The 23,820-nt window shown below is 53.7% G+C and overlaps 1 protein-coding gene across 1 annotated transcript in view; it reads left to right on the top strand.

Moving 5' to 3' along the window:
• Positions 1 to 23,820, top strand: part of BMP7 (bone morphogenetic protein 7) — an 87,320-nt gene that overhangs the window by 22,347 nt on the left and 41,153 nt on the right. Inside the window, exon 2 of the mRNA XM_047745765.1 lies at positions 10,067 to 10,259. Coding sequence (XP_047601721.1) covers positions 10,067 to 10,259 — 193 coding nt within the window. The remainder of the gene's footprint in view (positions 1 to 10,066; positions 10,260 to 23,820) is intronic.

Here is a 23,820-nt window from a genome sequence, read left to right as displayed (position 1 = left end):
CCAGCGTCTGGGTCTTTTTAGGCAAACAACTGGCTTCAGCCCTAGAGATAATTAAACCCATCTTTTTCCCCCTCTCTCCACCCCATGCCCTAAACCCTTTGGTCCATTCAATTCACAATGATAACATTGTTCAAGCAATACTGTGCACATGTTGACATGAAGTGTTTAATCTTGTGGTACAGTAATTCCCCTGCCCCACCCCCACCCCACATCTGTGCCGCGGCACCGATGACAAATGCGGGGCCTGCCAGCGGCCTCGCCTCCGCGCCTGCGTCTCTGGCCATCTAACAAGGAGGCAGTGTCTGGGAAGACCCTCTCGGAGCGCCCGGCGCTGGGACTCTAGGTGGTCTTGTTGGCAGCCCAAGTGTTTGGTGGAAAGTTCGAGAGTTGAAGCAGCAGTCCAGGGGCGGGGAGACAATGCTGCTGTGTGTCCTCCACCAGGCAGGGCCCTGCCCCCCACCCCGATGTGGGGGGCTAGGGAGGGCAGAGGATGGGGAGATGGATGAATGCTCTGTCACCCTCTCTCCAGGGCGACTTTGACCTTGGGCAGGAGCAAAACTTGCAAAGCAAAGAAGCACCTGAGTCGAATGTCGTCTTTACTCTCTGAGTGCAACTTTTAAGGTTACTCTTGAGTTCACATGTGTGCCAAGAGCTTCTGATACTCTAGAGTTGTCCTTACCTGATTATCTCCATGGCTATGACGTCTGCGGTGGCGTCCAGTGTCACGGAGCAAGTCGGCGTGGCTGAGTGGTGAAGACCATGTGGGTATTCAGACCAGCCCTGTGGCTGTGGGAAAGTGATTTTACGGCTCTGAGCCTCAGTGTGTCCATCTGCAAAAGGGGCACGATTCATGTGCCTACCTCTGAGTAGGATTTTTATAAGGATCAGTGAGATGTCGTGTGTGACACATGTGATGTGATGTTCAGGACAGTAAGAGGGCCTTTATAGTTGTGACTCACCCCCATTCGGGTGGCTACTCTCCAAACAAAACCCAACCTCAGAAAATAACAAGTCATTGGGGCGCCTGGGTGGCTCAGTGGCTTAAAGCCTCTGCTTTCGGCTCAGGTCATGATCCCAGGGTCCTGGGATTGAGCCCCGCATCGGGCTCTCTGCTCAGCAGGGAGCCTGCTTCCACCTCTCTCTCTCTGCCTGTCTCTCTGCCTACTTGTGATCTCTGTCAAATAAATAAATAAAATCTTTAAAAAAAAAAAAGAAAAGAAAAGAAAATAACAAGTCAGCACGTGTTGGTGAGGATGTGGAGAAATTGGAGCCCTTGTGTAGCGTTGGGGAGGACTGTGAAATGGTGCAGCTCTGTGGAAAACAGTATGACAGTTCCTCAACAAATTAAAAACAGAATTACCCTGTGGCCCGACAATTACTTCTAGATACAGACCTGAACGAATTGAAGGCGGGGCTTTAAGGAAATGTTTGCCTCCCCGTGTTCATAGGGGTGTTATTTATAGTAACCAAAAGGTCGAAGCAACCTCAGTGTCCGTCGACAGATTAACAGATAAACCAAACATGGTCTGTACACACAACGGAATACCGTTCAGCCTTGAAAAGCGAGGGAATCCTGACAGATGTCAGATGCTCCCGTGTAGATGAACCTGGAGGACAGGATGCTCAGGGAAATAAGCCAGACACAAAAAGATCAGTGCTATAGGATTCCTCTGGTGGGAGGTCCTTAGAGGAGTTGAATTCAGAGACAGAAAATGGAATTGTGGGTGTCAGGGGCTGGGGGTGGAGAATGGGGGCTCATTTAATACATCTTTCAGTCTTGCAAGATTAAGAGAGTTCTGGATATTGGTTGCACGGCGCTGTGAATGTATTTAACACGACTGAACTACAAAAATAGTGAAGATGGTAGTCTTATGTATATCGTACCTCAGTTAAGAATCAAATGGAAAAAACAGTAGCCATTAGCCAGCTCAGGGGTCAGGCAGCTGACAGAGTTGCAATCCTTTTACCTTTTTAAAGGTTTTATTTATTTGCCAGAGAAAGAGAGTACACACAAGCAGCAGGCAGAAGGTGAAGCAGGCTCCCCGCTGAGCAAAGAGCCCGATATGGGACTCGATCCCAGGACCCTAGGATCATGACCTGAGCCAAAGGCAGATGCTTACCAGACTGAGCCATCCAGATGTCCCCAAAGCTGCAATCTGACTGGGCTTTTATCTGTCTTTGTCCCACCGCACGATGACAGAGGGCTCTCACACCTCACTGGGATGGTCAAGAAGGGTTTGAGGGTTTGAGGACACACGGAGATATTTTCTTGGGAGCATCTGTCATTTTAGACTCTTACGTGATAGTTCTTTCCTATGCCTTTAGGAAGGTGTCCTCTCTTCTGTAGCAGACCTGTGTCAGCACTCATGTTCCCGAAAGAACGTTTTCCTGTTAGAGTACTTGGGTATGTCTGGTCCATTTTCCAGAGCTCCCAGTTTATGTCATGCCCCTGCCAACTTTTTCAAGCTCCTTCATCTCGCCATGTAAATCTTTGAATGAATGAAAAGTCATCATCAAGGTTCACATCCTTGAAGCTGTGGGACCATAAATTGCCTTCCGACAGCTGCCTTGGTCACAGTCAGCTCCAGTGAATTCTGGCATGTGCCAGAACCTTCCGGATGAATTGCATTCCTGAAAGAATGAAGGAAGCCTGTATTGGAAATTTTGGAGTTAAATCAGGATTGGCAGGAGGATCTGGGACACGGGATCTTAAGCAGTCAAGGGTCCTTGAAAGCTCAGTTCTAGCTTCTGGTTATATTATGGTCTTTGGTTGGTTCTCTTGGTTCCCAGAGCCTCATCATCATGGAAGAGGTTCATAACTGGAGCTCTTGGGGACCAGTCTGTTTCCTCTACCTTTTCTCTGGGGCTGGTCAACCTCCATCCTTCTTCAAGACTGCACTCAACACTTTTCCCGTGAACTCCCTCGTACCTAAACAAATACACTGCGGTTTGCTAGAATAAACTAAAATGAACTGTTCCTTTAGGGTCTGTGTCTCCTTTGGCCCCATTGCCTGTTACCCCTAAACTCTTGACGTGGAAATGGTCAGATGCATATACTAAAGATGACCATGCTGTCCTGCCCTCTGACCTCCTGCTTTAAAGTATTTACCCAATAGAATTGCGGTCACCGAGAGGCACACGCAAGGATGTTCCTCATAGCACAGTTTATAACAGTCCCAAACGGGAAACTATCCAAAGGCCCATCAGAGAATAGACTGTGGCCCACTCACGCCACGGGGTTCTACACAGCAGCGGAAATGAACGATCACCACTATAGACAACCAGCCGGACGCAGACACAGAAGGGTAAATGCTCAGCGGGCGAACCGAGTCTGTGGCATCCGGTGTTGGGTTGGTGGTCACCTTTGGGAAGGAGCGGCTTGTGTCCAGGGGTGGGGGGCCCAGAGGTATCTTCGGTCAGAGGAATGAATGTACCGTTTCCCGCGCTGGGTACGTTTGTGTTGAGATAGTTGATCGAGCTTTGGTCTGTATGCTTTACTGTATGCATGTTATTTAAAGGCTAGAAGGAATTTTCATGGAGAGTAATATATTCAATCCAGTTGCCTTATGGAGCCCTACGTGTGTCAGGCTGTGCCGGGCACTGGGGGTTCATGATGGGGTTAGTCATTGCTTTCTGCTCAGTCAAGGGGTTATCTTGGTGATGACCTGGGTGGCTCAGGTGTTAAGTGTCTGCCTTCGGCTCAGGTCATGGTCCCAGCTTCCTGGGATCGAACCCCGCATTGGGCTCTCTGCTCAGTGGGGAGCCCGCTTCTGCCTTTGCCACTCCCCCTGCTTGTGTTCTCTCTCTTGCTATGTCTATCTCTGTCAAATAAATAAAATCTTAAAAAAAAAAAAAAAAAAAAGAGGGGTCATCTTTTGTTTGGAAATTATCCAAGTCTAAAGAATGCAGCTTTCCCGGCAAATGGTCACTTGGATGTAACCACAGTCGCCTGGATGTGTTTCCCTGCCCATCCATTTCCTGGTGTGGAATATTACTGGGCTTATGATTATTTTGTGCAGAACAGCTTTGGTTGCAAATGGTAGGTTGCGGTCTGTAAAGTTGCAAACCCTCGCTCCAAGTGAGCTTAAAGGGGACTTGTTTGAGGGGTTCCACGTAACCCACAGATTGGAAGAACTGAAACCCCAAACTTCAGGAAGGATGGGGATTCCCCACACCAAAGGATCAAACCTGGGAGGCTTCCCTCCTCAAGGCTGGTGTCTGTGCCCCCCCTGCCTGGCATCTTCTTTCTCACGGACCAGCTTCCTCTGCACAGCAGGGGCACGTGGCGGCCCACAGTCCCAACTTACACCCTTAGAGTTCAAGGCAGAGACGACAAACGGGCTGTTTAGCAGCAGGTATGAGGAAAATAAAAGACATCCCGCGTTTGGCCCAGCTTGGGGCTTGTTCTCTCCTATCCCTCAACTCTGCAGAAAAGGGTCATAGGACAAGATGGTAGCTCCCTTGGGACCACGTGGTTTGACAGAGAGAGCCCCAGTGAGGCTCTCTTAAGAGAAAGAGGTGGTACAGTCACATCACCTACTTGTGACATGACAGCGAGTGGTCAGTCCTGCAGCTACTTTGCCCACCCAGCGGGAGCAAAAGAAATATGATACCTTCTATGCCTGTTTTCTCGCACTTGTAAGAATTTATTGTATTCTGGGGCGTATGACTATGTATGGACATAGTATAAATATATTGGGGCATCCATACGCCCTCATTTTACAGGGTTAAATACAGTTCTACAAAGCACGGTTCTCAATACCTACGTTTCGGTGCTGCTTAAATCCGTGCTGCCCCCGGCAGGTCTACAGGGCAAGATCCATTTGGTTATCATACCCCTTTGTTCAGAGGACACTTACTTAGTGAGAGCTATGCCTGTACCTTCTGTGTCATGACAGTGGGAGGAGGCGTTCAGATGCTGAGAGGAGGCAGAACTCTGGGGTTGTACGTGGGGCAGAGGTCTCCCCTCGCATGTCCAAGGGTCATGGGAGGGGACGCCCTAGTGGGTGGCTTCCGGTTCCCACCTGCCTCTACCCTTTATGGACACCCTCCAGCCCAGAAAGACCACTCCCAGAACCAGCTTTGGGGTTATTATCCCAGGCTTTTGTAAAATGACACTAGAATTGGTTCTGGGGACAGTCTTGGGGCTGGTTGCTGTCAGAATGGTGTTTTCCAGAATCCATTTTCTTTGGACTTATCTTTTGGTCTCGGGGATTTGGGCCCTTTTAATCTTTTGAAGATGAAAGTCTTCGTTAATGCCTGTGAGCTCTCTTAGCCAGTGGGGTGCTGGAATGTTCAGGGTGGTGCAGAGAAAGCTGGATTCCCAGGGTCTGGGCTGCTTTCGGAAAGCTTCTCTTTATGGACAAAGGGAGATACCAACTCTAGACAATTATTGAAAAACCCAAGTCCTGGGTAATCAGGTATGGTAATGTAAGAAAGATGTATAAAGCTGTATTTTCTCCCTAGAAGTATATGGTTCTACCTACTTCAGGGGTGACAGTTGAACTGCCTTGAACCCTGAGCTCGAAACGGTGTGGATTCCCTGCCATGGAGTGGCTTCTGTATAAAGTGGAAGCCTTGGAAGGATGAGATTTGGAATTTGGTTTGGACTTTGAATTATGAACTCCTCTTTAAAAAAAAAAAATGACTGTCTTTCGTAGATTACAAAATTATTTTTAGAACCCACGGTGATGTGGTTTCAGGAAGAGCAGAAGGTGAACGTGGTTCCGACTCCTCATTGTCTTAAAATAATTAATGAAGGCGATGCATGCAGAAAACTGTCCGGGAGAGCCTGCAGGTGTTTGCAAGAAATTTAGCCTGACGCTATGCATAGATCTTGTTAGCCAAAGAAACCTTACAGCCTTGGTATCTTAACTGTCTTACCAGTTAAGATACATTTTATCTTCTACATTTAAGAAGTTACGTTATAGGGCGCCTGGGTGGCTCAGTGGGTTGAGCCACTGCCTTCGGCTCAGGTCATGATCCCAGGTCCTGGGTTCGAGCCCCACATCGGGCTTTCTGCTCAGCAGGGAGCCTGCTTCCTCCTCTCTCTCTGCCTGCCTCTCTGCTTACTTGTGATTTCTCTCTGTCAAATAAATAAATAAATAATCTTAAAAAAAAAAAAAAAAAGAAGTTACGTATACACCTGCTGCTACAGATTTATTTTTGTGATTATGTGTCAGTGTTTTCTTTCTTTCCCGGGTGTGACTTGAGTGGTTGCACCTGTGTTAGTGCCCTGCTCCTTCAAACATTTCTTTAGTATTAGGTCTGACTGTGGTATTTTTCAAATACAGTTGTCATAGCCGAACTATGCAAATACCCACCTTTGAATAAGGCTTCTTCTGTATGGATGGCATTCTCCTGCCTCAGTGTTTGAGAGGACCCATGACAATGGCAGACATGAACTTATGTTGCCGTAAGTGCCGACTCTGTACAGAGAAAGGGCCACTATCATTATTCTGGGACGAGGGGAGGCATGCAGAGGTTAAGTCACTCGGCTGAGACCACACAGCTGGGAGGGTCATAGATTCCAGCTGAGCGCACTTGGCTCTAGAAAGGTCAAGGTCAAGAGTGTGAGCTTCGGAGCCCAGTCACGGACCAAACTTGTGACCTTGAGCAAGTCACCTGCTTCTCTGTACCTCAGGGTCCTCATCTGTGAAATGGGGATCAATCCCACCCCGCCGGGCTGGGAGTGCTCAGAGCGGGAGCCGACTCAGAGCAAGTGCTCCCTGAATATGCCTTTTCGTCCTTCTGGGTTGTTCAGCTTCTTCATTGTAAGTGGGGGGTTCTGCACCCCCATCTCTGGGGCAGGAATGACGCAGATGGTTGGAAATGGAGACTTAGCGTGGCCTGTCAGCTTGCGGGGAGGGGGGTGGCCCGTAGGGTGCTCCCCTTTTCTTCCACAGCTCCTGGGGACTTCAATGGGACTAAGATTATGTTCAAGGAGTGGCCAGAGAGTCGGGGGGAGAAGCTAGCTGTTCACAGGGGAAGGAACCACAGGAAGATGAGGTTTTCGAAGGCAGGAAGAACCAAGTGCTGCATGCTGGTACCTGGAAGACTGGCAAGATCATGGCCATAAGACAGCCTTTCCGTTTCGTTAGGAGATGGTCTTTGGTGACCTCAGGTTGGGGGGTGCTGCGGGGCTGGGGGGCAGCTCAGGCGTGGTCATGGCTACTCACTCAGTGAGGGGGCCCGACTGGGGGACTGCAGAGGCTCATGCACGGACTGCTCCCTGGCGGAGAGGTGCTCTCCAGGGGTGGCTGCCTTACTGCCCTCAGCCAGTCCCTTGCAAAAAAGCCCTTGACGGCCCCCAGACTGGGCCCATCTCCCTAACAGGATGAACTTGTGTTTCTCCACTATTCCTCCTGGCACCCTCTGAAAAAGCTCCCAGGGTGATAGTTGGGGTGAACAGCTCGGCAATACGACTAATGGGGAAAACACACACAATTCCACTTCTGCCCATGCCTCCCCACATTCACCAGATACGGGCAGGGCACATGGGTACCAGAATGCCCTGCTCTGAGAGCCCCAAATTAGAAATGACCCAAATGCTCACGGACTGCAGAATGGACATGTGAATCGTGGTGAAATCCATGCGGGGACTATTGCACGGTGTCAGGGCTGGGTGGCCGTCCCCAGGCACGCAGATGGACCACACAAACACTGTTGAATCAAAGAATATGTATGGTGTTATTTCCTGTTTGTGATATTCTGAAACGAGCAAAACCAACCTGAGATTTGAGAAGTTGGGGGAGAGGAAAGGGGAGCTGGCGACATTCTGTTTCTTGGTCTGGGAGGAGGGCCCATGGGGATGCTCACGGCAACACGCACAGAAGCACACACATGCATTTTGCATGCACATCGTATGTACGCTGAACAGCAACGAGAAAGTTCTGACCACAGGCCAAGAGCTGCCCTAGCAGAGCCAGAAGTGTGGCCACTGAGAGGCGTGGCTAAGATTTGGCCGGGTCTGGGTTTGAGGTCCCTCTCTGGCCCTGGACAGGGCAGTCAGTTCCTCTTGGCTCTTAGGTATGTCCCCTACCAACATGGCATTGTGCTCGCCTCCTAGGGTGACCTGAAGGTTGAGTGAGAAGGATGACAGAGGCCTGGCCCCGGACGTTAACACAGTGACCGACGCAGGGAGCTTTGCTCTGCTCCCTCATTCAGAGGTCTCCTCCTGGCTCACTTGACCCCCACCGTGGGCTGCACTTCCTAGAGGCTGCCACAAAGACCCTTATCCTACCCGCTTTCTGCATAAATCAAAGCTGGGGACGCCCCCATCAGCATTCTTTGTCCCCCAACTTAGCCTTTCTCTGAGCCTGGGTCAGGAGGCAAGTGCTCTGGGTGGGGGTCAAGGACAGAGCAAGTGAGGAGGACAGGTGCAGTCTTCAGTGACCATGGGATGTTTTCTGGAGAGGTCATTCCTGTGGCCAGCTCTCCACGTATGGCCCAAGATTCCAGCAGCTGAAGTCCGGAGGTCACCTTCCCGAGATCTCCTCGGAGGCAGAGTCACTGTGGTACCTAGCCAGAGTTCCCAGGCCTTGAAGACTTCACCTGCCCCGTCTGCCCAACAGGAAACAGCCTGATGAGGATAATCTTTCACTACCCCAGCCCTCATCCCAGTATCTTTTAGAACTATTATTAAGGTTTAAAACAGTTTTGTTGTTGTTGTTTTTAAATGAAGGTCTGTAGGAAGGGCCGTTGGCCTGCTGGTGTTGGGAACCCTTTTCCTCAAAGGCATTCGTGTCCTGCCTGCAGCTGGCAGCCCTGACCCTGCCTGAGAGCCTCTAGGGATTAGGAAGCTGAAGCCAGAGGTGAAGCTGGGCACATTTCTCCTCTATTTCTCGTATCCCTGGTCGTCCCCCACCGCAGGCAGGAAGCAGAGATGGGCTGTGTCTCCCGGGAGAGGAAAGGTATCTGCAGATGTCACACACTTGCTTGAACTTGGCCATTCTGCATCTTCCCAGCCCTTGATTCCCAGCTGCATCCTTGCTCCCTTTTGGACCAGAGGATACATGAATCTCGGGAATCACAGGCCCCTTCCAGAAACACTCTTTTTGGGCTTATATCCATTTAACATTTATTATCAAAGAAATGGGCATAGTCCCTCAGTCTAGTCTCACTGCTGGTATAAAGGAGAAGAGTTGAGGCCTTTGCCTTGTTTTATCCAGAAGTCATTTTAAAAAGCCACACCCCCTGACCTGTTGCCGCTTTTTCTGCTTTTAGTCTAAGGCCGTGGTTGGAAACTCTGGTAGTTGTTAGAAACATCTGGGGTGCTTTAAGAAGTGTGGGTTTCTGGGCCCCCTCCCCAAAGATACTGAGTCAGTTGGCTCAGAGGGGGGTGAGCGCAGCAAGGGGCTGGAGCCCCCCATGTCAGCCTCCCACCCCCATCTTCAGTGATTTCACTTCAGGAGCTCGAAATCGGCCGAAATGGAAACTGACAGACACGACCGATAAGGTCTCAGAGACCCAGTTCCTCAATATTGACCAGTGCACCACTGGGACAGGGCCTCAGCGTTTTCCCACAGCCCCCATGGTGATTCCCACCTGCTGCTGGGGCTGAACACCATTGGGCCTCAGGGACCCCATGACAAGCAGAATGAGGTCTGTCTACACTCATCATAGCTCACTGTTGTCGAGCCCTCCCAGAGGCTAAGCTGCTGGTGTTAGGTTTCTTAGCTCTCCCAAGAACCCATGCAGGATAATGATCCTCATTTTTAGATAAGGAAATGGAGGTCCAGAGAGATTAGCGGTACCTTGTGTAGGCCTGCCAGTTAGTGGCTGACCCTGGATTTGAACCCAGGCCCACAAACCAGAGTGTGTCTAGGGCCTCTGGGATGGCTCGGTCGGTGCCCCACTCTTCCCAGTGGGTTGATGCCGAGTCACTGCTCTTGTTCAAGGGGACCACAGGGCCAAGGCTGTGTGTCTCCAGGCTTCCGCAGGGCAGTGTGGAAGGGGTGGTGAGCACCAGGGTGGTCCAGCCGTGGGCGGGCTTGGACTCTGCGGCGGGAGAGTGAGAGCTGGGAACTAATGAGCCCTCGGTGTGGCGTGTGCTTCCTCCCTCCAGTGGAGCACGACAAAGAGTTCTTCTACCCACGCTACCACCATCGGGAGTTCCGGTTTGATCTTTCCAAGATCCCGGAAGGGGAGGCTGTGACGGCAGCCGAATTCCGGATCTACAAGGACTACATTCGGGAGCGCTTTGACAACGAGACGTTCCGGATCAGCGTTTACCAGGTGCTGCAGGAGCACTTGGGCAGGTGGGTGCTGGGACGAGTGCCGGGGAGGGGTGCCGAGCTGCCCTCCGCTGCAGAGGAGGAAGGGGTGGTGGCTGGGCTGGGGCCGGGGCGGTCGGGCCATTTATGTCCCGGGCCGCCCACCACGTGCCAGGCCCTACACTGCACCGTGAAGCCCAGCACATGACCTCAGACGACCAGTGAAGGAAATGGGATCAAAACCCTAACCCAGAAATAAACAGGCAGAGAGAGAACTCGACCTTCTAAGAATCACGAGGGCAGGAACCCAGATCTTGGGTTGAAAGACTTGACTGTCTGGAGACCCTTTAGTTTCGAGGTCTCCTGAGAGGTCAGGAGGCTCAGAGATGGGCCAGAGCATGGAGTGAGCACATTGGTTCTTCCAGAGGTGACTGTGACCCCCTCCTCCCCCCCACCTCAGTGGTGCTGCCCAGGGGCTGGCTCGATGGCAGGCTCAGGCTGGTGGACTCCTGTCATGGCTGGATGCCATTCCCCAGTAAGGAATGGTGGGAAGGTGTGTGGGAGCCTCCTGATGGACAGTCCCAGCATTTGCAACGGGAATGGGGACCCATTACCACCCTGGGGACAGAGGAGACGTCACCACCTCCTTCACGGGTCATCTTCTTAAAGACTAAGACAACCAAGCCTCTCTTTCTAAGGGTTTCCACTGTTTTGCATTTGTTACCTGGTTTGTATCCCCGCAGCCCTGCGGGGCGGCCGCTGCTCTGGGACGCGGGGAGCGTTAGGAGCTGAAAGCCGAGGGTGAGTCATCTGCCTGCGGCCCCCTGGGGAGGCAGTGGCCAAAGTAGGGCTTGAACCTGGGCGTACAAAAAGTAGTTCTTTTGAAAAGAGACTTTTGTGTAGGTAAGACTGTCACGTTGTCACATGGACAAGAGAACAGCAGCTACAGTGACCAGGAAGGCTCCGTCCCGGCTCTGGGCCCCGGTGCCCACCCCCCAGGCCACCTCTGCTCCCCGTTCCTTGAGGTTCTCCATCCGTGTGACAGGCGGGAGGCGCATTATTTTTGTGGACAACATTATTTCACACCGGTGCGTGTCCGTCAGATACAGCCCCGGAGATAGAATCATGGGGTCCGAGGGTACACACGTCGGTAACGGTTTGATTTTGCTGGACGGCTGTCCTCGGAGGTTAGTCAGTTTATAGCACCAAGCTAGGGGAGGCCGATCTCCTGTGTGCTCACAACATCATCTCTGATCCAGCAGGTCTTTGTCAGTCTGATGGGCGGGACTAAGTCTGCACTGAGGGCCCCCGCTTGAGTGCACGGTCCCACTCGCCCTACAGGGAGGCCAGCAGACGCTCCTGGAGGGGAGGGTCTCAGAAGGAGGGTGTGCTGTGGGGGAGGCGGCAGGCGGGCTTGGGAGGCACCTCCGAATCCTACGATAGGCACTCCGGCCCCACAGTGAGCCCCGACATCGGTACCCCGCCCCTCAGACCGAATATAGGAAGAAGGATGGAGTTCGTTTTGGGGCGTGACACACGTTTGCTCTGGACTCTGACAGACCCCCCAGGACTCCTGAACAAAAACTTATGTTTGGCTTTTCTCCTGAAGGCCAGCGAGGACGCAGGTACCACCGGCCATTTGTCACCAGCACTCGATCGGCCCACTCGTGCGAACGCCGAGCCGCACTCCCTCCCCGCCCCTCCTGGCAGGCTCCCCACACCTGCCTCAGGAGTGGCCCCCAAGAGGCTTCACCTCAGGAATGGCTGCTCCAAGTGGGTTTGGCTGAAGAGAATGCAAGGGCTGGCTGGTGTCACCTGGGCCGCTCTTTCTCTGAGTTTCCTGAGATGCCGGGCAGGAAGGCCTTTGCCCTCCCTGGCCACTGCAGTTTCCCCAGGGTTGTCTGGGATGCTGCCACTTCCCATGAGGGGCGTAGCCACCCACCGGTCCCTGAGACGGGCAAGCCTGGTGTGACAGGCACGGGACCTCCTTTGTGGGGGTCCGAGGCCGCTGCACTTGGAGAGAGACATGTGAGCCCAGAGATGTGTTTCGCCCACCCCCCTGCTAAGCACCCACAGGCCAGGCGCTGGCTTTGGAGCTGGTCTCTGGGGACAGGGGCCTCGTCTGCATTGGTGGCTGAGGAGAGGACTGGTTTTCTGGGGCTATGCTCACAAAGTCCCACGAGGTGTGTGGCTTAAAACAAAGGAACTGGGCTCTCGAAGGGTTCTGGGGGCTTGGAGTTGGAAGGCGAGGTGTCGGCTGCCTCTGAAACCTTTGAAGGGCAGGGGTGGGGTTCCTTCCTGCCTCTTCCAGCTTCCAGGGGTGTCTGTCCATTGTCAGTGCTCTTGGCTTCTAGCTACCGCTGTCTGTCCTCTCTCCGCTCTTTCCACGTGGCTTTGCACCCTCGAGGGACCTTCTCCTGTGTGCCTCTCTCCTCTTGGAAGGAAACCCGCCAACTCGACCTCGGGGCCCTCCCTGCTCCCATTCGACCTCACCTTACTTAACCAAGTGAATTAATCTGCAGAGACCTTCTTTCCAAATACGGTCACATTCACAGGTACCTGGGGTGGGACTCGAGCATATCTTTCTAGGGGGTGCACTGCAACCCACAGCACAGGCTGGAGGAGATGGGCAGGAAACCGGGAAGCAAGGATGCAGACGCTTGATCACGCAGTCATGGGTGGCCGTGGCCATGCTGAGCTGGGGTGTTGGAATGACAAGAAGGCTCTGGCAATGGGGCGTGGGCTGGAATAGGGCGAGGGGCAGGGGAATGGCAAAGACCGTGGTCCTAAGGTGGGGACAAGCACGGGCTGTCGGGAGGACAGAGGGACGTGAAAATACCCAGATGGGGCGAACTACTTGGTCGTTGCTTAATGGAACACGAGCCTTGGCTTCCCTACCAGGCTACCAGCGGCTGCTTGTCTTTCTGCCTGTGTCAACCTGCCGGCATCGTGGGCATGTGTCCCGTCACGGTTTGAGGCTGCTGCCTCCTCGACCCTGTCTTAGTTCCGTGGGGTGGATCCAGAGGCCCTTGGGGAGGGGAGAAGGCCTGAGTCACTGTGGTTGGAAGAGGGACGGGCGGGACGGCTGTCTGCGGCTCTCTGGCAGGTGGCGAGGGTGGGCGTCATGGGGTGCCCCTTGTGAGCAGCTTAGCCACAGGCCACCTCTGGGGGCTGCGAGCCTCGCTTTGCGTTCCTGACTCTGGGGGCCTTTGGTTTGCTGGGAGACCAGGTTCCTCCTTAGCGAATGTCTGATCACCTGCTGTGTGCAGGGCACCGGCCGGCGGCAGACCCATGCCCCTGCCCTCCAGGAGCTTCTCAGGCCGAGGAGATGACCTGGCAAGTGCAAAGTAGAAAAGAGGCAGGGAGCGGAGGGAGGGGAAGGGGCTGCTGTCTTTAGGTTTCTAAGTCTCCTTTCTGTCCCTGAAAGAAGGTGGCAAGACCTTTATTCTCCAGAAGTTAAAAGGTTAAAAAATTTTTTTGAATTATTTGTATGTGTTTTCTGGGTGGGTTGCTTTGTTTTCTTCATCCAGAAGCCGTATGATTGTATTGTGTAATTCCCCGGGTGGGTCACCCGGCTCTCGAGGGTGTGGATTCAGATCCGGACAGACATACCAGCATGGCCTCTGGAAGCAATGACCTTGGAGCCCCAGGCTCCTCCTCTGTTGGATGGGGAGGATCACGCCATCTACCTCCCAGGGCTTCCTTAGAACACAGCAGGTGCTCAGCAAAGGTTCAGTGTTACCAGTATCACCACCATCTCCATCATCCTCACCACCACCACCATGACCACCACCACCACCATTAACGCCATCACCACCATCACCTACATCACCGCCATCTTCTTCACCATGATCCCCATCATCTCAGGGAATCAGGGGTGGGGGGGTACCCAAGATTTGGCTGCAACGGTGCTTCCCCTGTCTCTGCCGAATACCTCATTTTGCAGTCTCCGGTGGGACGCAGGCCTAAGCTCGTGCGGAGGTGGGGCCCTCGTTTGCGTTTCCCCAGCTCTGGGGGCCAGGGAAGGGACATGCATCGTCTTCAGGCTGAAGGCCTGTGGCTGATCTGATCCCCCCAAGAAGCCCAGATCCTGTCACTGCCACCCTGCTGCGTGGCCAGTCTGCTGCCTCTGCCGAAGGGTCTGGGGTCTTGCTGCCGCCAGCCGCCCAGCTGTGTGGGGCCGGGACATCTGGCTCACTGGCAATCCTCTGCCTGAGCTCCAGGAAAGCTCTGCGGTGCTGGGGATTAGCCGGCTTTGGTTTAGCCTCAGCACCTCTCCCCTCGTGGCAGCCACTTCCCACCAAGTCCTCTTGATCTCTCGGAATCCAGATTAAATTCCGATAATGAGCCGAGCTGGAGGCCTTGCACAGCCCTTGGGCCCTGCTCGCAGCGCTGCCCCGGACAGCTGGGGAGGCTGCCGGAGCCGCCCTCGTTGGGCTGTGGGACGAGTCGGGCTGTGAGGCAGGTCTAGGGACGGGTGCCTTGGCTCCAATGGCCTTGCTGGGGGAGTAGTGCTTGGGGGGGCAGGGGGTCAGAGCCTTTCCTCCTCTTCTGAACCCCAGGACTTAGGCTGGACCGGCTTGGGCCTGGCTTACAGGGGGTTGCATTAGTTAATCGGTTTCATTCTGGGCTGGACTCGGCATTTCCATCCTCCCCCCCCCCCCACCTTGGGTCCAAGCTTGCTTCCCCAGGGCTGCCCCAACTGTGGGGGATGCAGGTGCTCTATGAGAAACCCCTGGAGGGGGCACACAGGCCTGATAGGACAGCCGAACCTCGTCAAAGGGTGTCAGTCACTGCCAAGGTCGAGATGATATTGGCAGCTAGATGAAAAGTGTCCCTTGGTCAGTCTCAGGGACTTTGGTTGCCAGGAGGGTGACCTCAGAGTGGTCTCCAGGGCCAAGGTTGGCTCAGCCGCAGCCTGAGTCACTGAGGAAGAAGGAGCTGTCCCCGTGACGGGCTGGAGTGGGGGCCGAGGGGCCGTTTGCCAGGGCAGCGGGCAGGCGAGGAGAGGGAGGAGGCAAGCATGTGTCCCTTTGTTGTTGGGGCCGGGGGAGGGCTCTGTCACACCCAGTGGCCCTCCCCGGGATCCCCCAGCGCTCTTGGCTCCTCTCATGGAGGGAGCGTCCTGGGGCTCCTTGGCAGTGTCCTCAGCACCCCCAGAACCCTCACACCTGCCACAGCTCTGACCCCTCCCTCTCGAGAAGGAAGCCCAGCAGCTTCCTTGTCCTTAATCAGTTTGGTGACAGGGCTCCTGGAGATGCAGTCAAGTTCACGTCTATGGGGCGGGGGTGGGTATGTGTGTGGGGGGGATGAGCTTCTGCATTCTGGCAAGCTCCCAGGGGATGCCCTTGTGATTTCCATCCAGGGAAATGGGGGTGGGGGCAGAAGGTGCATGGGTGCTGGGTGCAGAGCTGGTCTTAGTGGGAGAGCACTGAGGGCTCCGGGGCACAGCTCTCAGGACCCCTTGCCAGTCTCCCTCGTGCTATGTAAAGGTTAAGGATTTGGTAGCAGGACTGACTTTTTTCCTGACTTTAATCACCGTGAGCATGTCTGGGCAGAGGGACACAGTCACGCACCAGAGCACCTCCCCACCCCCTGCTCTAGGCTTGCTGTCATTTGGTGCTTTCTGGAAGTGACTGTGCCGGCCACTTCTGCTTCCTTACGTACCTTGGAAAGGATCCTTGGAAAACTTGGTATCCCCATTTTCCGGAGAAAGTCCCCAGCCAGAGACTGGCTCAGGGAGAGGGAGTAACTTACCTGGGCTCACACAGCTAGAAGGTGACAGAGTTGGGACTTGAACTCGGGTCTTTGGGGTTCCGGGGTTCGCGTCTTTGGCTATGGCAGCACCGTGGTGCGTGTCCTGATTTCCTCACCTGGGCCTCAGATGGTGATTGTGATTCCCCAGCTCTGGTTCACACCCTTGGCTGTGGGCTAGAATGACTGGCGGGAGGGGGAAGGGAGGTTTTTTTTAAACTCCTGCTAAGTCGGAGTCTTGGGGGTGGGGCTAGGCATTTTTGTATAGCTTGCGGGCTGCGGACAGGTGACCAAGAGCTCTCTTCTCTCTCATGTGAGCCATCTTCTCTGCCTGAGAGACGGAAGGGGACAGACAGACTCCTGTGTTCCCTTTAGCCTGGTTTCTCAAAGATGACTGTTTTTCTCCTTAGGACCGAGCCTGAAGTGCGGTCCTGACCCTGACTGACAGTCTCAGCGGCACAGGGAAGGGGCTGGCTGAGGGTGGGGAGCCCCTCGCGCTCTGGCTCCAGAGGCTTCCGGAAGCTTCCAGAAGCAGTTTTCTGCTGCTCCTGAAGGCCTACGTGCCTGGTTCCCCGTCTCCTGGCTTGCACGTCTCACCACTACACCTCAGCCCCAGGGCGGGAGCTCTGGTTTTGAGCTGCTTTCTCAGGAGTGGCCGACTCAGCTCCCTATAGCCTTTTCAAAAGGCAGGATAGGAGCCGCTGGCTGCCTGGGCACCACCAGACGTGCTGGAAGGTCAGGGGAGAGCAGGGCCTGGGGCAGTCTGGTCCAGGACACGTTGGCACGGTTCTTAGCACCTTTGTCAAATCCCAGCTCGGAGCTGCTTGGATAGGAACAGAGGCCCCTGGTTCTCTTGGTTCCCCTTGGGGTCCCCTCCCGTGTCCGGAGGGATCACTCTAGAAGAAGCCTGCATGCTGGGACAACCTGCTGGGCAGAGACTGTGTCCAGTTAGTGCCATTGGCTTCCGGTCCTGCAGGCTTTGGCTGACTGGTGGGCCTTGGTGGTTTTTCTGATCTTTGTGCTTTTGTTTCCTTCCATCATTCATCCCAAGCCTGGTTTTGTGGGGAGAGTTGGGTTGGTGGGGAATCAGTGATAACAGGTTCCATGCCTGTGACTGACCCGGTCAGCGCTTAGCAAGCCAGGGCCCACGTCCTCCCTCCCTCCTCCTGATGACCTCGAGAAGTCCATGTTCTCCCATTTTGTGGATGAGACCGTTGGGGCACAGAGTGTTAGGTGACCCTCCCGAGGTCACACACTAAGGTGGAATTCAAAACCAGGTAATACATGCCAGCTGGGGTGCTGGGGTCCCGCCTGGACAATTCTGATGTAGCTGGTCCTGGTGTCACCTTGACACTGATATTTTTTTGAGGCTGCCCTGAGTGGACTTGCTCCCTGCCCTTCCTGTTCCTTTGAGGATCTGCGGGACATTGGATGAGTCCCTTCATCCATCCCGTGGGGGCACAGATTTCTGACCTGCTCCCCTCCCAGGCCTTGAGGACTGTGCGCTGTGCAGCTGAGTGGCAGGTAGGGTTCCCGAGATGAGTGGCTGGGTCCAGCCATCTTTCTCCAAGAGGACACAAATGATTCCACCACGGGGCATGCCTCCACCTCTGCCCCATTCTGATCACTCCAGGCGGGTTTCACACCTGATGGCTAAGGTCAAGGTGAACAAATGTCCCTCCATGAAGTGGTCCCCTTGCAGACCTGCCTGTGGGTAAGGGCTGCTGCTTGTCCGTCTGCATCCATTTGGCTGATGCCTTCCATTTCGCAGTGTGTGACCTCTGCCCCACCCTTCTTGAGGACACCTCTCTGAATGGAGAGGAGAGACCAGCCTTCTGGAACGGCAATGATGACAGAGCTAATTGCCTTGAGTAATTGCCGTGCAGCCCTCTGTAGTCCTTCCCATCACAACCCCCGCTCCCCAGGGAGGTACCACTACCCATCTCATTTCACAGACAGGGAAACTGAGGCGCAGTGCCAGGTTAGGGATTAAGGAAAGGAAGCTTACATCTCTCTCCTGTCCGATCTGTTTTTCTTCCTTTGCCCTTATGGCAATCCTAGGAATCAGGAAATGGCGGGGGAAAGGAAACTGAGGCAGGGAAGACAAAAGACCTGGCCCACATGTTCCACAATCCTGCATAATGAAGAGGGAAAGACTGGGGGATTTTGAGACACCTGGATCCACCCCCATTCCACCACTTGGAAGCTGGGTGGGTCAGGGACCCTGGGGGAGCCTCCCCAAAGATCTGAGCCTGACGGTTGCCCAGGGGCTGAGCAAGGACAGGTGTCTCGTGAGGGTGGGAGTTGGCTGTATTTTCCCCATTGTCCTATTCTTCGTACCAGGAGCCTGGGACACAGCAGGTGCTCTGTAAACCCTGTGTGTGTGTGGGTGACTGGAGGAAAACGTGTGTAGCCTTCTCCCAGGGTGTGGACTTACTGAATTGTGGGACCATGGCCGCCTCCTGCCTGCAGGTATCCCTAGCTCCAAGCCAGGGCCTGGCATGAAGACTCCAGGGACAGCCCAGTTGTCTGAATGCTGGCCGAGGAGCCCCAGGGCAGCCTCGCGCTCTCCCAGCTCCTCCCAGCTCCTCCAGCCTTGGACTGGTCCGCCCCGGTAAACCTTCCAGCGAGTTCTCTCTTCCAGGGCTGAAACGTGAGAAGGCCTTGTTTGCAGTCTTTCTTCAGCATTTGAGCCCAATTTCCAAAAAAGTGAAAATTGCCCGTAATTATAATACTTTTCGATCTTAGGGAGGTTTCCCTGTGATGATTATAATTATATTATTTAGAGCTGTGTGCCAGGGGGTACCCAAGGGTGGATTGGTTCTCGTCTGCAAATAGGGGAAATGTCGGCATGTGGCCGTGGCCCTGCGTTTCCCACACTGGAATGAATTTCGGGAGAATGGCTTTCGCATCGGGGGCTGTCTGTATAACCTGATCCGGCACTTTAATTCCAAAAGCACTTCATACTTGGACCTCTGCTTGCCTATAGGAGCCTGTTTTTCCAAATGTATTAACATCTGTGTTTCATATCAGGGCCTGTAATTGCTTTAGCCTTTCTGGCAGGAGACAAAGAGAATTAATATTTTTCGATTTGGTCATGAGCGGTCATCTGTAGCTGGGAAGAAAAGGGCCTGCTCAAATACGGACTCAGTGAGGATGGGGAGGGCAGGCTCACCCAGAAGGTGGTGTTGTGAAGGAATCCGCCGCGCTCACGGAGGTCCTCAGTTGTTTCAAGTTTCTGGAGGAAATGGGTGTCGGGGCAAATGCCCAACGTTCTTGCAAACACTGGTTCTTCCTTCCTTTGTCTTCCTGCCAGCCTGTCAGCACCATTTTCTTCTCCCAACCCCCCAGCCCCTCGCAATGCCCAAGGCATTCCGTTTTCCCACTCCTGGAATGGAGGAAGGAAAGCCAACCCGGCCTGCATGCCCCCTCCGGGATCCAAGGCAGGCATTGCTAATGGATCACGGAGCTCCCTCCTGCCTGATCCTCAGCAGGACCCCAGGCAGAGAGGAGAGGCAGCCGCTGCTGGCTGAGTGAGTTGCCGTGGAGTGAAGCCCACTGACCACTGGTCTCAGGTCAGCTTTCCTGGAAGCTTGCCCCAAGACGAGGATTATGTGTGCAAGTGAGGAATTAGAAAATGTTTCCAGCAAAGGAAGGAGCACCGGGAAGTGGGTGGGCAAAGGCAGGCAGCCAGGCCACCTAGAGTCTCAGGAGGGTGACTTTGGCTCCCTCCTCCTGCAGGGGCTTTGGGAGTCAAGAGTCGCACCCCTTACCTCCCCGTCAGGGCTCAAGGGGCTGCAGAGTCCATGCCGCCACCTCTGTCAGTAGGGCTGGAGGCTGGGTCTCTCAGGCTTGGTTGCACTGACATGCCGTGGTGTCCCCGCAGACCCGTGCATGAGCTGGGCCATCCTGGGCATTGCGGGGAGGTCAGCAGCGTCCCTGGCTTGTACCCGTGAGATGTCACCCCCAAGTGGCAACAACATAAATGATCTCCAGGTATTGTCACATGTCCCTCGAGAGCAGGACGCCCCTTGATTAAGAAGCATTGGCGTGGAGGCAGGGATGGCAGTCCCCAGGTACTTCCAGTCTGGATGCTGATGGGCGGAGTGGGTGCTGGCATCTGGAAGGGAAGCTCCCTGGGGGCCGTGGAGCCACGTAGGAGGGTCTAAGACTCTGGGGTTCTGTACAGGCCGCAGGGGTGCTGCTGGCTCTGACGCATGCTTGGCATAGGAAGTTCTACCCCCTCCCTGTCTTCCTCTGACCTTCCTGTTCACCTTGACCGCTCTCCACTCCCGAAACACTGCTTCGCACCTGTCACGCACCTGCTCACGGGCTCCTATGGGTCCCAGGTCTGGGATTGTAAGGCCCAAATTGAGTTGTCATTGGAACCACATGGGAGCAGGTTTAAAGAGAAACGTGAGGGGCGCCTGGCAGAGGCTCAGTTGGTCAAGTGTCTGCCTTCGGCTCAGGTCATGATCTCACAGTCCTGGGATGGAGCCCACATCGGGCTCCCCGCTCAGGGAGGAGCCTGCTCCAGGATTCTCTCTCTCTTTCTCTCCCTCTGCCCTTCCGGCCACTCACTCTTGCTCTTTCTCTCTCTCTCTCAAATAAATAAATAAATCTTTAAAAAACAGAGAGAGAAAAAACCCCCAGAAATTCTAATTTCTAACCCCAATAGGACGGGTGTTGAGACTAGAAGTCTTCATGTGTATTCTTTTTATTTTTTTTAAATCTTATTTTATTTTTTAAATTTTATTTTTTTATTTATTTGACAGACAGAGATCACAATAGGCAGAGAGGCAGGCAGAGAGAGAGAGGAGGAAGCAGGCTCCCTGCTGAGCAGAGAGCCCGATGTGGGGCTCGATCTCAGGACCCTGGGATCATGACCTGAGCCGAAGGCAGAGGCTTTAACCCACTGAGCCACCCAGGCACCCTGTTTAATCTTATTTTAGAGATATTTTAGGTACAGAGGTTTCCTCTTAAACCCCCTCGCCCTACACATGTCAGCATCCGCAGCCAGAGTGGGGCCACTGTCACCATGGGTGAACCCACATGGACATGTCATCATCTCCTCAAGCCTGTAGTCCACACTAGGGTTCCCTCTTGGTGGTATCCATTCTCTGGGCTTTGATAAATGTATAATGACTTGTGTCCACCATTATGATGTCATCCTGAGTATTTTCACGGCCCCAACAGTCCTCTGAGCTCTGCCTGTTCATCCCTCCCCTCCCCCAAACCCTGATGGCTCCTGTTTTTCTTTTAATTGTCTTTATAATTTTGCCTTTTCCAGAGTGTCCATAGTTGAAATTCTACTGGAAGTGGCTGTTATTATTTGATGGTTCAAAACAAGCACCTAGGACTGGCCGCATCATTTGTGAGACCCAGAACAAAGTGAAAATGTGGGTCCACTTGCTAAGAATGTACCTTGGAGGGACACCTGGGTGGCTCAGTGGTTTAAGCCTCTGCCTTCAGCTCAGATCATGATCCCGGGGTCCTGGGATCAAGCCCCGCATCGGGCTTTCTGCTCAGCGGGGAGCCTGTTTCCCTTCCTCTCTCTCTGCCTGCCTCTCTGCCTGCTTGTGATCTCTCTCTGTCAAATAAATAAATAAAAATCTTAAGAAAAAATAAAAAAAAGAATGTACCTTGGATTTCAAGCCGGTGGTGGCAGAGCATTAAACCATGCAGAGAGTCCTTCTGTTGGTGGGCCCCTGAGTGATGGCCCAGGTCCCCTGCCCGTGGAACGGGCCCTGCTACTCTCTGGGCGTGGATGTCTGCGGATGTCTGCGGGTAGCCGTATTCACCTGCACACCCTGCAGCTTTACCTTGAAATGCTTCAGTCCGGGGTGTGCCTCCCACAGCCCAGCTCCCGCCTCATTTCCAGCTGCCTCCCGTACACAGACACATTGACACACACACACAGACACGTGCACACACACAGACACACACACACACACACACACACACACAGGCACTCCCATCCACAAAGGCATATACGCATGCACACGGACACACAAAACACACAGACATATACACAGGTACACACTGACGCATGCACACACATACATACGCACACACACATGCCCTCTGGTATGGCCAGGTCGGCATTTGCCTACCCCTTTGCTCTGGAAACTTCTTGTTTTCCAGCCCATCCTTTTCTCACCCCATCTCCCTGTCTGTCCGGTCTATTCTAGTTTAATTCCCACACCTATACTGCCAAACCAGCTTTTTGAGAAAAATATAATTTACTTTTTCTTATTAGACTATTTTTTTTTAGAAGTGTTAGACATAGAAAAATTGGGTACAGAGAATTCCAATATGCACTGTACCTGGCTTCCCCCATTAGCCTATGATATTAGTATGGTGCATTTGCTATAAAAAAATAAACCCATGTTGGAGCGCCCGGGTGGCTCAGTCAGTTAAGTGTCTGCCTTCGGCTTGGGTCATGATCCCAGGGTCCTGGATCGAGCCCCGCATCGGGCTCTCTGCTCAGCAGGAAGCCTGCTTCTCCCTCTCCCACTCCCCATCTTGTGTTCCCTCTCTTGCTGTGTTTCTCTCTGTCCAAAAAAAAAAAAAAAAAAAAAAAAAAAAGAACCCATGCGAGTTTCTTGGACTTTGCCCATTTCTGATGACTGGCTTTTCGCAGAGTGTGCATAACCCTTTCCCACTACTGCTGGTCTGTCTCAACCCTACCTATCGTCTTTTTAATCTGACTGTTTTTGTAGTTTTTCTGTTCTCGTTGTATTTTATTTTTTAAGCGTATTTATTTATTTCAGTCATCGCTATACCCGGAGTAGGGCTCACACTCATGACGCAAGGTCGAGAGCCTTGCGCTCCTTCTGAGTGGGCAGCCGGCTGCCCCCACGGCACCGCCTGCTTTAAAACGAAGCTCTACTCCCCCATCGCGGTGCGGTCTCGCTGTCTTTTGATCCCAGGCCGCTGGGAGTCAAGATCACTCGGTCAGCCTGGAGCACCCGTGACCTTTGGGGTCCCTCCAGTGCCCGGCTTAGAGCAGGCGGTTTTGCTTCTTGAGCGAAGACTGGGTTTTAAGGTTTAAGGTTTCTGAGGAATAGGACTTCTTTTACCGCTGACTCTTTTCTGGGCTAAATTAAGGACTCTTTAAAGATGATACCGAGGTCCAAAAGCAGGCGTCTTTTTCCCCCAGGATGTTGTGGGGTTGGGCATTTGCACTCGACCTTTGGCTCAGGGATTGGGCCCGCAGGGGGGCCGTGGAGGAGGGAGCACAGGGTGGCTCGGGAGTCAGGTAGGACGAAGAGCCAGAACCAAAAGCCTCCAGAGAAACCTATTGTCAAAGGAAAGGAGGGACGCCTGGGTGGCTCAGTTGGTTAAGCAGCTGCCTTTGGCTCAGGTCATGATCCCAGCGTCCTGGGATCGAGTCCCACATCGGGCTCCTTGCTCGGCAGGGAGCCTGCTTCTCCCTCTGCCTCTGCCTGCCACTCTGTCTGCCTGTGCTCGCTCTCTCTCCCTCTCTCTCTCTCTGACAAATAAATAAATAAATAAATCCTTAAAAAAAAAAAAAAAAAAAAAAAGGAAAGGAAATGGGGATTCTTCTTGGAAAGCTTCTGCTAACAGAATCCTGCTTCGGATCCCTTTCCCGTCAGAGGGCCCGAGGTGCATGTCCGGACCCTGAATTTCCAGGAGAACCTGTGACCCTCCAGTCTTGCTTCCTGGGCAATCAAGGGTGTCGCCGCCTTCCTCCTCATCACCTTCTCCGCTCGCTGGCGCCATGGCCATGGGTGTCTTGGGTGGATGTCCTGCCCGCTGTCTTCCTTCTCCAGCCCCTACCAGCCACCTCAGGGTGGGGGGTGACTCCTGTCATGTTGGCCTCGCCAGC

The sequence above is a fragment of the Lutra lutra genome, chromosome 9 (genome assembly GCF_902655055.1).
Source record: "Lutra lutra chromosome 9, mLutLut1.2, whole genome shotgun sequence".
In the NCBI taxonomy this organism is placed as follows: domain Eukaryota; kingdom Metazoa; phylum Chordata; class Mammalia; order Carnivora; family Mustelidae; genus Lutra; species Lutra lutra.
The sequence above is the reverse complement of the archived record's forward strand: the minus strand, read 5'-3'. Positions and strand labels throughout refer to the sequence as shown.